General features: G+C 51.5%; 1 protein-coding gene across 11 annotated transcripts in view; it reads right to left on the reverse strand.

The window, feature by feature from the left end:
- Positions 1-432: 432 nt before the first annotated feature.
- The window catches only part of LOC118232083 (multiple PDZ domain protein), a 57,104-nt gene continuing 42,907 nt past the window's right edge, over positions 433-14,629 (reverse strand). For 10 of the 11 annotated variants that reach the window (XM_035426674.1, XM_035426669.1, XM_035426667.1 and 7 more), the window contains 20 exons: positions 14,402-14,576; positions 13,616-13,812; positions 13,052-13,143; positions 12,357-12,432; positions 11,348-11,425; positions 10,842-10,934; positions 10,215-10,289; positions 8,927-9,122; positions 8,465-8,610; positions 7,637-7,720; positions 6,163-6,356; positions 4,877-5,024; positions 4,526-4,612; positions 4,268-4,364; positions 3,724-3,764; positions 3,460-3,582; positions 2,452-2,556; positions 1,941-2,050; positions 1,617-1,740; positions 433-958 (listed from right to left, as the gene is read on the reverse strand). In XM_035426674.1, the coding sequence (XP_035282565.1) occupies positions 812-958; positions 1,617-1,740; positions 1,941-2,050; positions 2,452-2,556; positions 3,460-3,582; positions 3,724-3,764; positions 4,268-4,364; positions 4,526-4,612; positions 4,877-5,024; positions 6,163-6,356; positions 7,637-7,720; positions 8,465-8,610; positions 8,927-9,122; positions 10,215-10,289; positions 10,842-10,934; positions 11,348-11,425; positions 12,357-12,432; positions 13,052-13,143; positions 13,616-13,812; positions 14,402-14,576 (2,388 nt within the window). In that variant the 3' untranslated portion in view covers positions 433-811. The remainder of the gene's footprint in view (positions 959-1,616; positions 1,741-1,940; positions 2,051-2,451; positions 2,557-3,459; positions 3,583-3,723; positions 3,765-4,267; positions 4,365-4,525; positions 4,613-4,876; positions 5,025-6,162; positions 6,357-7,636; positions 7,721-8,464; positions 8,611-8,926; positions 9,123-10,214; positions 10,290-10,841; positions 10,935-11,347; positions 11,426-12,356; positions 12,433-13,051; positions 13,144-13,615; positions 13,813-14,401; positions 14,577-14,629) is intronic. The other variant, XM_035426665.1, reaches the window with a different exon arrangement.

A 14,629-nucleotide genomic window follows, 5' to 3' on the forward strand; every position in this document is an offset into this window, starting at 1 on the left:
GATTGAAACAGCAGTTTCCCCAACAGGAGACACCTGTATCCGTGCCCTCTTTATACAGGACACCCTCCGCTAGAACAGTATTCAGACAGTGCGTCTGAAAATGGAAAAAAGACAGAACATCATTTGATCCCGGAGTAGAGGAAGTTTAACGGAATGGCCTCAGTAGTTCCACCGTGTTCTATTACGTGTTCAGTGATCGGCCTCCAGAACGCTAAGGCCTACTCACAGTAGGTGCATACTTCAGCACCGGTATACTCAAATCAAAATCTAAATCCGGCCCTGGTTTTCTTTCCACCCGGATAATTACCCGAACAATTAGTGCTACTGATTGGCCAGATGGTCTTCACACCTGACTCCCAGGTAAAGGGAGGGTGGAAAACCAGCAGTTCCGTTATTAGAGTAACAGGGAATCAGTGGAATGGAAATACATAGATCATGGCTACGAGGGAAAAAAAAATGTGTTTGTGTGTGCAGGAGACCAGCAGGGAGTGCACGTTTATGAGAGTAAGACCAGCAGGGAGTGCACGTTTATGAGAGTAAGACCAGCAGGAAGTGCACGTTTGTGAAAGTGAGACCAGCAGGAAGTGCACGTCTATGAGAGTACACTGTGTGAGACCAGCAGGAAGTGCACATTTAAGAGAGCCCGCTGAGTGAGACCAGCAGGAAGTGCACGTTTAAGAGAGCACAGTGAGAGAGATCAACAGGGAGTGCACTTTTATGAGAGTGAGACCAGCAGGGATTGCACGTTTATGAGAGTGAGACCAGCAGGGATTGCACGTTTATGAGAGTGAGACCAGCAGGGAGTGCACGTTTAAGAGAGCACAGTGAGAGTGACGCTTCCTTTGGTCCTCTTCAGTATCCCCACCGCCTCTTCGTGGGTGACGCCCTCCAAGCTCTGCGCGTTCACGGCGATGATCTGATCTCCACGCTTCAAACGGCCATCTTCAGAGGCAGCGCCCTGCAAGAACATGCACCAGTAAAGCAGGCAGCGTTATATTCACTCTGAGAGAGTACATTTCACTTTGATAAAGAGTACATTCCACTCTGATATAGTACAACTCTCACAGAGTGTACATTTTATCCCTCTTGGACTCATTTAAAGATATCGCTGGGAATTTTATTGTGTACTTGGCCAGTGAGTAGTCGCATGCCATGGTCTGAAATCTGTTCTCATGTTCTTAAGAATCCGTTTACAAATACAAAGACGGACCCACAGTTAACCGGATTTCAGGTCTGTCAGTCAACTGCAGGCTTTTCCACAAAGCAGCCTCAACCCACGATACATATTAATAAAACAATGCTACCCACAATATTGCTTCATGCAAACTTGAAGAGTTAATTGCACTGTAGTCATTTTTTTAAAATACGTGTTTGCTCAGCAGACAAACGTCTCTAGAGGGACATGCACAGCTTGGAGCACTCTTTAAGCAAAACATGCGTTTATACAAACTGCATATTTTACCAGAAGTGCCGCAGATTAAGTTCCCTGCTCAAGGGTACAACAGAAGAGCTCCACCTTAGATTTGAACCCGTAACCTCCTGAGTTATAAGCCCAGCTGCTTAACCACGGCAGCGCCCTGCCCCCACGGTCCCGCCGGACTCCTCCTCCTCCTCACCTTGCCGAACACGGTTTTCACGTAGATGGGGAGGTCTCCGTGCGGGCTGCCGTAACCCCCGACGATGCTGAAGCCCAGGCCGTCGGGGCCCCTGTCCAGAGTGATCGTCTTGTACTGCGGCGGCCTGCAAACGGGGGGTACACACCCAACGGAATCATGGGAAAAAACATCAGAGTCCTGAAAAGAGCTGGGTTTTTGGGATGGTGTTAGATTTATTAAGGTCCGGTTGAGAGGTCAGATTTACGGGGGTCGCGCTGCGAGGTCAGGGCTATGAGGGCCGTGAGGAGGGGCCGGATTTACGGTGGGGAGCGGTGCGAGGCGTACCCCAGGTCGTCGTGGAAGATGCTGCTGGCCGTGAGTCCGGAGAGGGAGAGACCAGCGGCCGTCTGCTCCTGAGGGGGCCCTGTCACGCTGGTGTCCCCGCCCGCCACCACCTACACACAAACACACGCGTATGTACACAAACACGCATGTAAACAAACACACATACATGTACACGCACGCAAACGCGCACACGCACGCACACAAGGACACACACAGGCACTCAGCGTAAACAGCTGAGAATTTACACAGACAAAACTACCAGTATCAGCGCTGTTTCTGCAGAACAAGAGAGCGTTGTGACCTACGCTTGAGGAGAGCTAAAGTTTCTACGTAAAGGAGACCGTGGCCGCGTGTTTGTCCGCTTCACCGGTTATGTGTTTGTCACCCTCCGCGGTCCACCATGTTTCTCCTGGCCTGAGTCTACAATGAGCACTTTGTTTGGCAAACAGAGCGGAAGTCTTCAGGTGTGTCTGTCTGTCTGTCTCTGTCTGTCTGTCTGTCTGTCACCGACCTGCAGCTCGATGGTGCCCGAGGCGTTCTTCAGCAGGGAGACGGCCTGGGTGTGACTCATGTTCTCTGTAGGAGTGCCACAGATGGTGATGATCCTGTCTCCAATCTGTGGGGGAAGGGGGGGGGGGGTGTATGAGTGGAAATGCCTCCCAGTGGATTCTGTACACTAACATTCAGAGAGCAGTGCCAGCATTCCACAAACCAGACATGTTAATCTGAGGAACTCACAAGAATACAGCAGTGCGAGCTGTTTAGGGCTGGGCCTTTTCCACTGGACCTAACCCGCCCATGCTAATGTAAAAGCTTAACGCTCATTTCAAATGCAAGCACAAAAAGCGGGCCCTTTCACGCCATGGCCGCCAAACAGGAGTACACCAGCGGAATCTGAACACGTCCGGTGCTCCGAACCAGGCCGCCGTTCGTGATGACGTACGCACAAAACCCGCGATACAAAAGACAACATCCGTAACCTCGATTCCATTTTGAGTACATGAGGCGGGGGGGGGGGGCAAAGGAATAGCAGATTTATTGTCACAGATGGCCCTCCGCGCATCTGTTTCAGCGGAGCACAAAGGCCGGCTTGTCTGGAGGGTCCTGTCAGCGAGGCATTCTGGGGGCTGGAGGAGACCTTCGGACAGCTGTGTGGACGCTAACCCTCACGCGGACGCTAGCTGCACAATGCCCGCACTGAGGACCGTCTGGGGGTGCAGTCTGGAGAAGCAGTCAGGCCAAAACCTCGCCTGAACTCACATGCCACACAGCCTACACATATAAGCACGAGGTATTAACACGTCATAAGCAGACGTCGGCATATGACAGGTCACGAGTTAAACTGTCATAATGTACGCTGAAAATTTGAATAACAAAAAGCTAGCTATATTATGACAGTGCTATGACACTGATCATAAGCTGAACATAAGCGGTCATGACTGGTTATGGCAGGCCCTGTTCCATGCGTATAAGTCCTGCGGTTGAAGGGAAGGACTGGCGCCTTCGTTACGAAACCTACTTTCAGCTTGTGGGTCTGCGCGGCCAGTCCTGTGGGGTGCATCATGGCGATGAAGATGGGAACGTCCCCGAGGGGGCTCCCCAACCCCCCGGCGATGCTGATCCCCAAAGAGTCCGCGGGTTCCTGAAAGAGCAGCCCACACGTGACGCGTGAGGCGTGTGACAACTGTACATACCGCAGACGCGGTATCGCGTGATAGTGAAACAGTTTTTTAGCAGACAGTATGATGAACTATTTTTAAAAAAAGAAAAAAAGACGGGTAACCTTTGTAAACTCGACGGTTCTGATCTCCTGGTAGTCAGACACTGTGGGGGAGAAAAAAAAAGACGATTAATGAAGTGTTAGCCCATACAGTCTGTGTGTTTCTGCAAACAAATGGCTGTTGTGCCCGCAACATCGGCTCCCTACGCACATCTCATTAACCCGGCCTTGCTGCGGTCGTTTTAACGGTCATCACATTCCTAAAACCGCCGGGCTCTGACAGTTTTACGCGCTCTCTTGATGTCGGCCTAATTAGCGGCTGCGTGCTACTGTCAGGCCGGAAATAACGAATCGCGCTTCGCAGATAGAGCACGACTAAACCCGGCTCGGCGAAGAGCCTTCGCTTCCTAAAACAACAAATAACAAAGAGCCAATCGGCATCCTCCTTTACCGCAACAACGCTCAGCAAACACCTTCAACTGACAGCGAACATGTGTTAAAAAACTCCCTCAATCCCAGTAGCTCTGCATTCAGAGACACAGTACTGTTTATGCCAAGAACAAGTAATCTCCAATATCACCAGGGCTCCATTTTTAGAAAAACTCACAATCATGGCTCTTCCTCCTGTCGTCCGCATCCTCTGACAGATCTCCGGGCCCGGACAGGACGTAAGGAGCGTCTCCGTAGCTGCCCGTTTCGCTGAACTGCAAAACCAATTGGATCAGCCCTCAGCGTCGCTAACGACAACAACGCCAGTCTCAGGCACGTGAAGTCGTAAAAACGCACGAGCCAATCAAATCCGAGCGAAGTCGATGAATTCGGTAGGACTGTTTGAAAGGCTGGCGCTGGTAGTGAATTAGCTTACCTGGCTACTGTGGGAGAGCCTTCTCTCGCTATGGAAGGGCCCCGCCTTGAACCTGCCTATTTCCAGGTTAATGGGCCCGGTGCAGCACTAAAGCAGAACAGGAGGGAATGAAAATTACTTTTTAAAACCACAGCGGACACTAAAACGGAACAGAGATTTAAAAAAAAAAAAAAAAAGCTCATTTTAAAACACACAGCGGACACGAGCACAGAACAGGGAATAAAATAAACTCTTTAAAACACACGGGGTGCACTAAAACAGAACGAGGGAATGAAAGGAACTCTTTTTAAAAAAAAAAAAAACACTTTTCGAACGAGAGCCGTTTGGAGCGCGATCGGAGACGCGTCAAACCTTCAGCAGGGCGGCCACGGACTCCTGAGTGGCCAATCGGACGTCTTCGCCGTTGACGGACAGGATCTGGTCGCCCGGCATCAACCTCCCGTCCACCTCGACTATGCCTCCTTTCACTATGTCCGAAACAAACACCCCCGTATCGTTCCTGCGGGGGGGAAAAAAATCCAGAAAATTCACTTAAAAGAGAATCGTTTATTTGTTCATTTCATACATTTTGATACAATTTGACCGCCTGTTTTAGTGGGAGACACTGTTGAAGCAGGGTAGAACGCTCAGCTACAGCCCTGAGTTATAAGGCCAGCTCCATAGGATCAGGAACTGGGCTTGTAACTCAAAGTTTGCAGGTTTGATTCCCAGATGGGGCACTGCTATTGCACCCTTGCGTAAGGGAGTTATGCTAAACTCATTCAGGAAATCTCAGCTGTATAAATGGTTCCCCTCTAAAAATGTAAACTATATGCACTTCGGGTATCTGCTAAATGGCGAAATGGCTAAACTGTAAACAGAAATTGTAACTTCTAATTTCAAGATTCTTCTTCTGGAAGGAAAAAAAAAAACTGGTTCAAGAGAATGTTGCAAATCATGAGAACCCTCCGGTAGTTCAGTCAACGTGCTAATAGCTGTTGTTACTGTCACAAATAAGTTTGTTTTTAGTGAAGTTCCTGAGTCCTGTGGAGATTCCTTGCTATTCACAAGTGTTAAAACAAGCCCGCTCTCTGGCGTAAGAAGGTCAGAAGGGTCAGATCCCCTTTGACCTCCCAGGGCTGGCAGCGTAAACATCATAATGGGCCTGAGCAAACAAAAGCTGGCCGTTTCTGCCGCTTCCCCTCGGACCGGGCGACGGACCGCCGACCGCCCCGAGCCTCGACCGGTCGCTCGCTCCCCATCAGCGTTCGCGCCGAGCCGGACGCGGGTCACCCAGCTCTGACACCGAGGGTGACCCCGTTCAGCCGAATGTATGATGGCGGGGCACACAGTAACGATGGTCTTCCACAGAGAGGGAAGTTTGGCTTTGTCCCCCCCCCCCACACCCCCCACCCCAATACAGGGGTCTAACTTCCTTTCTTTTCACCCCCAGCCATAATGACCCAACCTGATTTACCACTGTGGGCAAAGCAGTCATTTAGTGGAGACAATGGGTTTTGTTCATTGTGTTTTACGTCCTTCCCCCCCCACCCCAAAATGCTCGTGCCTCCTGCTGTGGCCTGACGGGGGAGTGCGGGGGCCATGGAAGGGGGGGGGGGGGGGGGGGGGGGGGGGGGGGGGGGGGGGGGAGGCGCTACCTTTTCCCAACGATGCTGAGCCCCAGGCCCTGGCCGGCCCGCTTCTGCAGCTCCACGAAAAGCACGTCCCACGTGTCCTCCTCCTTGTACTGCGCCTCGTCCCGGTACACGCTCAGCCGCACCTTCTGCGGCGTCTGGCGCAGCACGTTTATGGCCTCATCGTGCGTGGCCACCCGCAGGTCTATACCGTTAACCTGAGAGAGAGAGAGAGAGAGAGAGAGGGAGAGAGTGAGGGAGGGAGAGAGAGGGAGAGAGTGAGGGAGAGAGAGAGAGAGAGAGGGAGAGAGAGAGAGGAGGGGGAGAGAGGGAGAGAGAGAGTGAGAGAGGGAGAGAGAGGGTGAGAGAGGTAGAGAGAGGGAGAGAATGGGAGAGAGAGAGAGAGAGAGAGGGAGAGAAAGGGAGAGAGAGAGAGAGTGAGAGAGAGAGAGAGGGAGGGGAGGCGGGGGGGTGGGTGGGAGACAGGGAGGGACAGAGGGAGAGAGGGAGGGATGGAGAGGGAGAGAGAGGGAAGAAGGGAGGGAGAGAGCCATGGATGGAGGGATGGAGAGAGGGGGGGGTTGGAGGAACAGATAGGGGAGGGAGGGAGAGAAAGATAGAGGGTGGGAGGGAGGGAGAGAGAAAGAGATAGAGAGGGAGGGTGAGAAACAGAGGGAGGGAGTGAGAGATTGAGAAAGAGGGATGGAGGGAGGGAGCGAGAGAGAAAGGGTGAGTCGAGGAATGCTGGGAGAGTGCCAGAGTCTTCGCCCTCTTCCTCTTCGACACACAGGCTTTTGATAAGGGCTGTTACACAGTGATTTATTAGCGCTAGATATGTGACAAGAAGTAGATATTCTCTAATTAGTTTCCTAAGAGCCGTTTTACTGAATGTGCAACAGTCCAAGGCTCCAGGAACGCAAGTTTGCCCTGCAACACGCAGATCACGTTAACTGGTAATGGATTAGGTCATTTATAAAGCTACGCCTTAACCAAGGAGACTCAATTCCTAGCACACTTACGTTTAAAAAAAAAGAGGCAAATTTAGCATGGAGCCCGATGATAACATAACATGTTAACATAACATCAGTGTTTTTTCCCCCTTGTTCTTGTGAGTGTGCAGGCCAGCAAGAAAGTGCAGTAGGTGGGCACCGCTGTTCTGCCCAGTCTGTGAACATGGGGGGTGGGGGGTGCTATTAACCCTTTGAAGAGTAAGTTTATTCAAAATTCTAAGTCGGTGTTCTAGAACCCCATTGCTTTCAGTTCCCAGCAGCGATTGTGACATCAGCGCTAGAATGTTCCGTTAAGAACATTCTAGTCACACATTTGTGACCTCACACCCTAAATGGTTAACTGGGTAATCGGGGCGGAGAGCGGCACTCCCAAGGCCTCCAAACGAGGCGGCACGGCTAACCGCCCTCTCTTTCCCCCGCCCGGCTGCCCACGGTAACAGCCGAGCCGAATGAGACCCACGGGGAGCGCTGGCGATCCCCCCCCGTACCTCCAGGATCTGATCCCCCGCCCACAGCCTCCCGTCTTTGGAAGCAGCTCCCTCCTCGTAGACTTCGTGAATGATGATGGCACCCTGGAGAGAGGGTAAGAGGGAAAGAGAGTGGGAGGGATGTGGGATGGAGAGAGGGAGTGAGAGAAAAGGGGAGAGAGAGAGAGACAGAGAGAGTGGGGAGAGAGAGGGGGAAGAGAGAGAGAGAGGGAGGGGGAGAGAGAGAGAGACAGAGGGAGAGAGTGGGGAGAGAGAGACAGAGAGAGAGGGAGGGGGGAGAGGGGTTTGACATTGATTTAAGCGGAACAGGTTCTTGTTAAAGGGGGCACAGCAGGTCACATTCCAAGCCTGCACATTGTCTCTCTCGCTCCGGTTGACAAAAGCCCGTTCTGCATGGCTGCATGTGCACTGCGCAGACAGAAAAGCACTCTGGGATTGAGCGTACCCTTTCACTCTTGCTTAAACGTCCGCTTCAGTCGCGTGAAGTTAAATCCTTGCCTGTGTTCGCAACAGTTTCGTTTGCTTATGACTGAGAAGGTAAATGACTTCACACGCGCAAAAAAACACCGCTTCCTACAAAAGCAGCTCGCTTCACTTCTCGCAGATTTCCCACGCATCTCCCTGCTCCAGCTGTTCAGACCTCGCTCAGGCAAACAGCCCCGTCTGATATGTAAATATTTTTACATTTCAGATGTCATACCCAGGCAGATAACCTCATTTGCTTAAATACAGGAGTCACCTGAACCATGGCTTTTCACCAGCAACCCTGCTGTGACTAACGGTATGTAAGATGGGAGTCTGGGTACACGCCCTGTCACGCTCGCTCACCAGCAGCGTGTCACATCCCCCCACGATGCTGAGGCCCAGTCCGGTGCGTCCCTTGGAGATCTCTATGGTGGTCTCGCAGCCGGGGATGATGGGACAGGTCACCGGGTCGGAGGTCAGAGTGCCAGGGGTGGACGACCTGCTGGAACCTGCAAGCGACGGGTAGCGGAAAACGATTATCCGGTCGCCAAAATCTAGCGCCTTTCACACCGAATATCCACAAGCGTGCGAGCGTCTCACGTCAAAACTGTGGAGCGGTTCCAAACTGCTGTAGCAAAGACAGATTTAAAGTTTTTAAGTTCAGGCACTTCAACTTCTAGGTTTCTGTTTATTGCACTCAATGCAAATAAGATGGATTAGTCGACAGGACGCACACGCGGACGGAGAGTGCTCAAGCCTGTTTGTTTAGCTTCGTTTTTTGGGAACCGTCCTGGGGGACGCATTCCCCAGATTCCTCTCCCTTACTCCGAACTGGCTCCGCATCTGGGGTTCCCACGGAAACGAGGGGGACACTGGGGATGCCGGTTATCCGTCCGTCGGAAGTTCTCCTGGCGGGATCGCAGGAGGAGGAGGAGGACGAGGAGGAGGAGGAGGGCAGGGACTCGTCCGTGCAGACGGTCAGCTTCACCGTGCTCCTGGACTTCTTCAGCAGATTAATCACCTAAAATTGAAAAATAATGACTTAGGAGTCCAGTAACGATTAATCAGCCACCCAGGACACAATGGATATCGGTACTAAACCATGTATTCAGCTCATTCCAGCTGAGGGGTCTTCTCAAAGAACAAAATACATTGTTTTCTATTTTTTTTTTAAACCCATAACTTTCCTTTAATTTCTGCTTTACTTTTCTTGCCGTGTTTCCTGATATGAACACATTATAACCAATGCATCAGCAGTGTACCATGTTGTTACTGTATTCTGTCATACAACCATGCACAAAAATGACTGAACTACCACTTTACTGCCCATAAAACAGACATGTTTTAGGTCATGAATGTTCACATTCGTCACTGCTTAACCATTACCAGGCAGGTAGCAGAGATGACCTTTGCCCAAACAACGTCTAAATCGGTAAAATGTGTCAGTCGTGTGAGAGAGCGGTGTTAGTGTTCTAGAGACCCTTCGACAGCGAGGGTTAACATGGTCTTGCGCACTCCGAGCTTACAGTGTTCGGCATAAATCAGACCGAGACTTATGCAGAGGTAATAAAGCATCACATCCACGCCTGTCATTTCCACAGCCTTCGTGTTCCAGTACTACAGAGACACACTGAAAGGTGGGCGGTGGATTGCCTGGCGTGGAAGCAACATCTGTTATCCATGTGAAGTGCTCGTATGAGCGTAAATGCACTGTCCATGTCTCAAAACTATCTTCTGGAAAAGAACACGGTCAAAATCAAAACACAGCCAGTTCTTAATTTGTTGGCCGGGGCTAGCCAGGAAATGGCTAGTCATGGTTGGAATGCTGTTCTGGTCTCAGAAATGATTGGCTGATGTGTCTCTTGCATCAGCCAATGGAGACACGCAAGTAAGCGCTCACAAGAACAGCAGCTGCTCAGCTAACCACACAACCAACTCTGTATTATTTATTTAAAATAAAGCCTGTAATATTTTCAGCGAGAGCAGATGAATTCAACCCAATGCTCATTTCCAGTTTGGCCTGGGTGACCAGCAAAACATTTTAAATCAACAGCTTAACAAATGGGTTCAGTATCAGGGAAAAAAAAACAAAAACATAAAAATCTGAGCTCACCTTCTCCACAGGGTGTCCTATGACCAGGTCATCGTCCACAGCCAGAATTTTATCTCCAACTTTAATCCTGCCATCCTGAAAGGACACAGCTGTGAGCCAGATTCACTTTAAAGAGCCTCTCACCTGCAATCACACCTGCTCATCATTTATAGATCTGAATGTATGCATAAAGCTCTGCAACATCTCGTTTGGAGAATCTCTTTATGATACCTCGTTCACTTACATTTGTTACATTTTAAGCATTTAGCTGACGCTCCTATCCAGAGTGACTCATAATGTGTGCACACGAAGAAAAGGCCTAGATTCCTACATCACTAACATCTCAAGCAGTGATTAATGAGAGGGGAGCAAGGTCATAACACCCCGGGTGATAGGTAACCCACTGTCACTAGAATGAACACGAGGGCCCGTATTTTTTTTTTTTTGGGGGGGGGGGGGGGGGGGGGGATGGGGGGATAGAGGAATATAGGGTAGACACAGGGGAACGTGTGGAATGGAAATCAGGGTGGGGGGGGGGGAGACCATCACACCCCAGCGCTGATAGATGTATCACTCTAAAACAGGAACACCTGGTCCAACAGGCCCTGTAAAAAGGTGAGGGGTAGGGGTGTGCGTTACGACCCCCACCTTCCCCGCTGCTCCGTGTTCGGTCAGGCTCTTGATCAGCACCCCGGTCTTGGTGTCCTCCTCACTGATGGCGATGCCCAGCCCACCCTGGTCCTGTTTCCCAGGCGACACACACACGAGGAAGCTGTCATTTCATAATGTCACACAAACGGGCGCCAGGAAGCGCATCGAAAAGAACGCTCAACATGTCACAACTGCGGGTAGCCTCCGCGGCACATGCACTTAGAGGCAGTTAAAAATGAAAGCATGACTTCATCCACCCAGCAGATGTTCCGTTATGACTGTAATCTTCTTCTGTTATGTAACTGAACATGTGGACTGACGAAAGCAGCGGCGTCCGCGCCAGGTGTGTGTGAGTTTTCGCGGCTCTTTAAACGCGGGCGTGTTCGCCATGTTCTCTGCGGCTGCTCGATGGGGGGGAGGGGGGCGGGGTTCGCCGTGGGACCCCAACTCTAGCGGCCCGATGCGCTAATTCGGAATTAAGCGGTAACGCTCCCGCCACTCACCTTGGACAGCGTTACGTGCTGCACGTATCGGAACATGTCCACGTCGATCGCTGAAGGCGAAACCGCAGCACACATGTCCTGTTAAAAAAGATCGAAAGTAATAATCAAATGAAATATATCATTCTCCCCATAAAAGGTATTCATAATAAGAGATCACTGTGGCAGCATGTACACTCCAGCACAGTGAGTCCCAAAGTGGGGGGGGGGGTACGCCACCCTCGGGAGAGACAAGGGGGGGGGGGGGGGGGCACGGTCAGGGTTGAAGGAAAAACACACGGCACAGGATGTATGTGTGTGGGGGGCAAGGGGGCTTTAAAAATGACCAAAGTGGGACCTGATCAAAAAAACATTTGGGAACCACTGCTTTACCATTTGATTCCCAAAATGTCAGAGGGAAGATGTAAAATGTCATCTGTGTATTGAGGAATGTAAATGATCTACAGCTGAGGACCTGAACTCCAGGAGCTCCACCCCCTCCTCTCACCTCCATCTGCACTAATCATGTGATCTTTCCTGACCAATCAGGAAACTCATTTTTCACACCCTAAACATCTCAACCGGAGGCTGTTGTGGTTCGGTTATGTCATAAGCACACTCCACAGGGGACTTCTGCACTCTCTTGCACAGATGTTAGCAAGTGATAATTTTCAGCATTAAAGCCAAATGCCAGCAACCCTAGAGAGATTTAGAGAATCTTATGGTCTGGAAATCAGTACGTTTTGATTAAGAAAACAAAATCAGGAGAAACGACATCCCCGATTGAATCAATAAAGAGGGTAATCAGCTGGTACGGGTGGTTAGGCTCTTAGTTCGAATGAAAGCCTGCAGTCGCTGTGGCCTTTGGAAAGTGCTGTGAATCCCTCAGATGTGATTGGCTGGCCAGGCTGTGCTGGTGGTGTTTACCTGTGAATCCCTCACATGTGATTGGCTGGCCAGGCTGTGCTGGTGGTGTTTACCTGTGAATCCCTCAGCTGTGATTGGCTGGCCAGGCTGTGTCGGTGGTGTTTACCTCTGTCTGTGAATCCAGCGCGTCTCCGTACTCCTTCACAGGCCCCACGGCCATCTGGTCCAGCGCCTCCGTGTTCCTGTTTGTTTGACATCATTGAGAAAGATCAGGACTGACGGTCTGACCTTTCCCAATGGAGTCTCAGGGCCTCAATGGTCTCAATGGAAATCCCTGAGTGTTAAAGATTACTGGGCTTCACAGCGACTGGCAGGCCCATTGGGGCGTCTGCCTCCTCGCTGTCCCTCCACAAGCCACGCCCCTGACCCTGTCACTCACAGTGGCACTGCTCCCTAAAGCCACGCCCCCAACCCCACTACTCACAGTGGGCCTGCTCCCTAAAGCCACGCCCCTGACCCTGTCACTCACAGTGGGACTGCTCCCTAAAGCCACACCCCTGACCCTGTCACATTCATCAGACCAGGCCAAATAAATCCTCTCCTCCAGTTTGGGTGTTGGTGGTCAGGGGCAGCTGACTTCACAGAAACTCCACTGCAGGGGTTGAGGTGTGTGGGGGTATGAACCACACACTCAAGGCACAGACATGCAGGTATTACATTATGATCACTAACACCGCGCACAGTCTAACGGCTGCCTCACTGAATGATATGATCGCCCTCTACTGGACGAAAAAGGCCAGCACAACGGGCTTAGGAACAGAGGCTGCCACCAAACCCCCCCCCTCTCTGCTGCGCTCTCACCTGATGAAGATGATCTTCACCTTGGAGGGGGCGCTTTTGATGATGGACGAGGCGTTCTGGTGGCTGCGGCCGTACAGGATCTGCCCGTTTATCTGCTCGTACAAACACAGGAAGCAGCACACAATTCAGGGCCTGAACTCATACAGAGTTTCAGACTAGGAAAGCTGATCTAAGACCAGGCCTCCCATGTCCATATCCTGACCTTCTCAATTATAAGCTAAAAGGCAAAACTGATCCTATATCCATAAAGCTGGAGTTTTTATGAAGGATCAATTTACCTTTTTAGCTTATAATAGGCAAGGTTATGAGAATCTAATTCAAAATACATTACGACGTTTTAGCACATAATAGGTTAGGGCTTGGCCTATTGGCCCTGATCTTGTATCAGTTTTACATTTTAGCTGCAATAGGGAAGGTCAGGGCTTGGCCTACAGGCCCTGATCTGGAATCAGTTTTACGTTTCATCTGTAATAGGTAAGGTCAGGGTACGGCCAGGGGAAAGCTGATCCCAGATGCCTCCTCTGACGGACTCCCCACACCCGCCCCCCCCCCTCCCCCGCTCACCTCCAGGAGCTCGTCCCCCACCAGGATGCGGCCGTCGGCCCCGGCGGCCCCGCGGGGGTCGATGCCCACCACGAAGACGCTCATGCGGGAGCGATCCTTGTTCCCCGCCAGGCTGAGGCCCAGGCCGGCGCGGCCCTTCTCCAGCTCGATCATGTGCAGCTCCCCCGGCAGGCTGCCGTAGCGCTGGATCACCTTCTCTGAGAGGAGAGCGTCACGGCAACGGTGAGGTGCTGTCCGTGCACTTACGCACGCGCCTGAACACACTTTATAATAACGAGCCTGTAACACTCTCTTTACATTTACACACACCTGAACACACTTTATAATCACAAGCCTGCCACACTCTCAACATCGGTAGTGTTGTTCGGACTTGCCCAGGGACTCCAGAAAAAAATTAGCCTCTAGCACCAGTGCAATATGCTGAATGCACTACCATCCATGTCGAAAATTGTACAATGCCCTTGTCAAACAATAATGCACTTGCAGAAATATTAAGTCTATAAAGAAGCAGTCGTTCGGATATCCCATCTGGGTTTCGCACTGTGACATCTGTCTGTCACAGAGTTTATTGGGAAACTCAGATAATAATGAATTGATATTTGGTTGATTTGGTCGGACAGCCTAGCGCAGAGCTCGTCAGGATTCGCTCGACAGAAACTCTCCGCCTCATCAGTCTCATCTGCATAGGGTCACAGTGAGGAGCCAGGCCGCATGTAAATGTGCGGAAGTGAGCCACCTAGTGGCCGCCGTGCGCGTTCGCGCCGCTCCGGAGGTCCGGCGACTCACTCCAGCTGTAGCCGAACTCGTCCTCCTCCCCCAGCGGGTCGGTCGGGGGTGCCGGCCGGTCCGGGATCTCCGTCAGGGTGTCCGTGTCCGTCTCCCCCACGAGAGGGACCACGGGCAGGGCGAGCGGGGCGGGGAATGACCCCGGAAGCTTCCCCGCGTCCCTGGGCGCCGGAGGCTGCCGTCGACGGCGAAATTGAAGCGACGCAGAGAAAACGTTAAATCAGCATC

This window comes from Anguilla anguilla, chromosome 7 (genome assembly GCF_013347855.1).
Source record: "Anguilla anguilla isolate fAngAng1 chromosome 7, fAngAng1.pri, whole genome shotgun sequence".
Taxonomy (NCBI): Eukaryota; Metazoa; Chordata; class Actinopteri; order Anguilliformes; family Anguillidae; genus Anguilla; species Anguilla anguilla.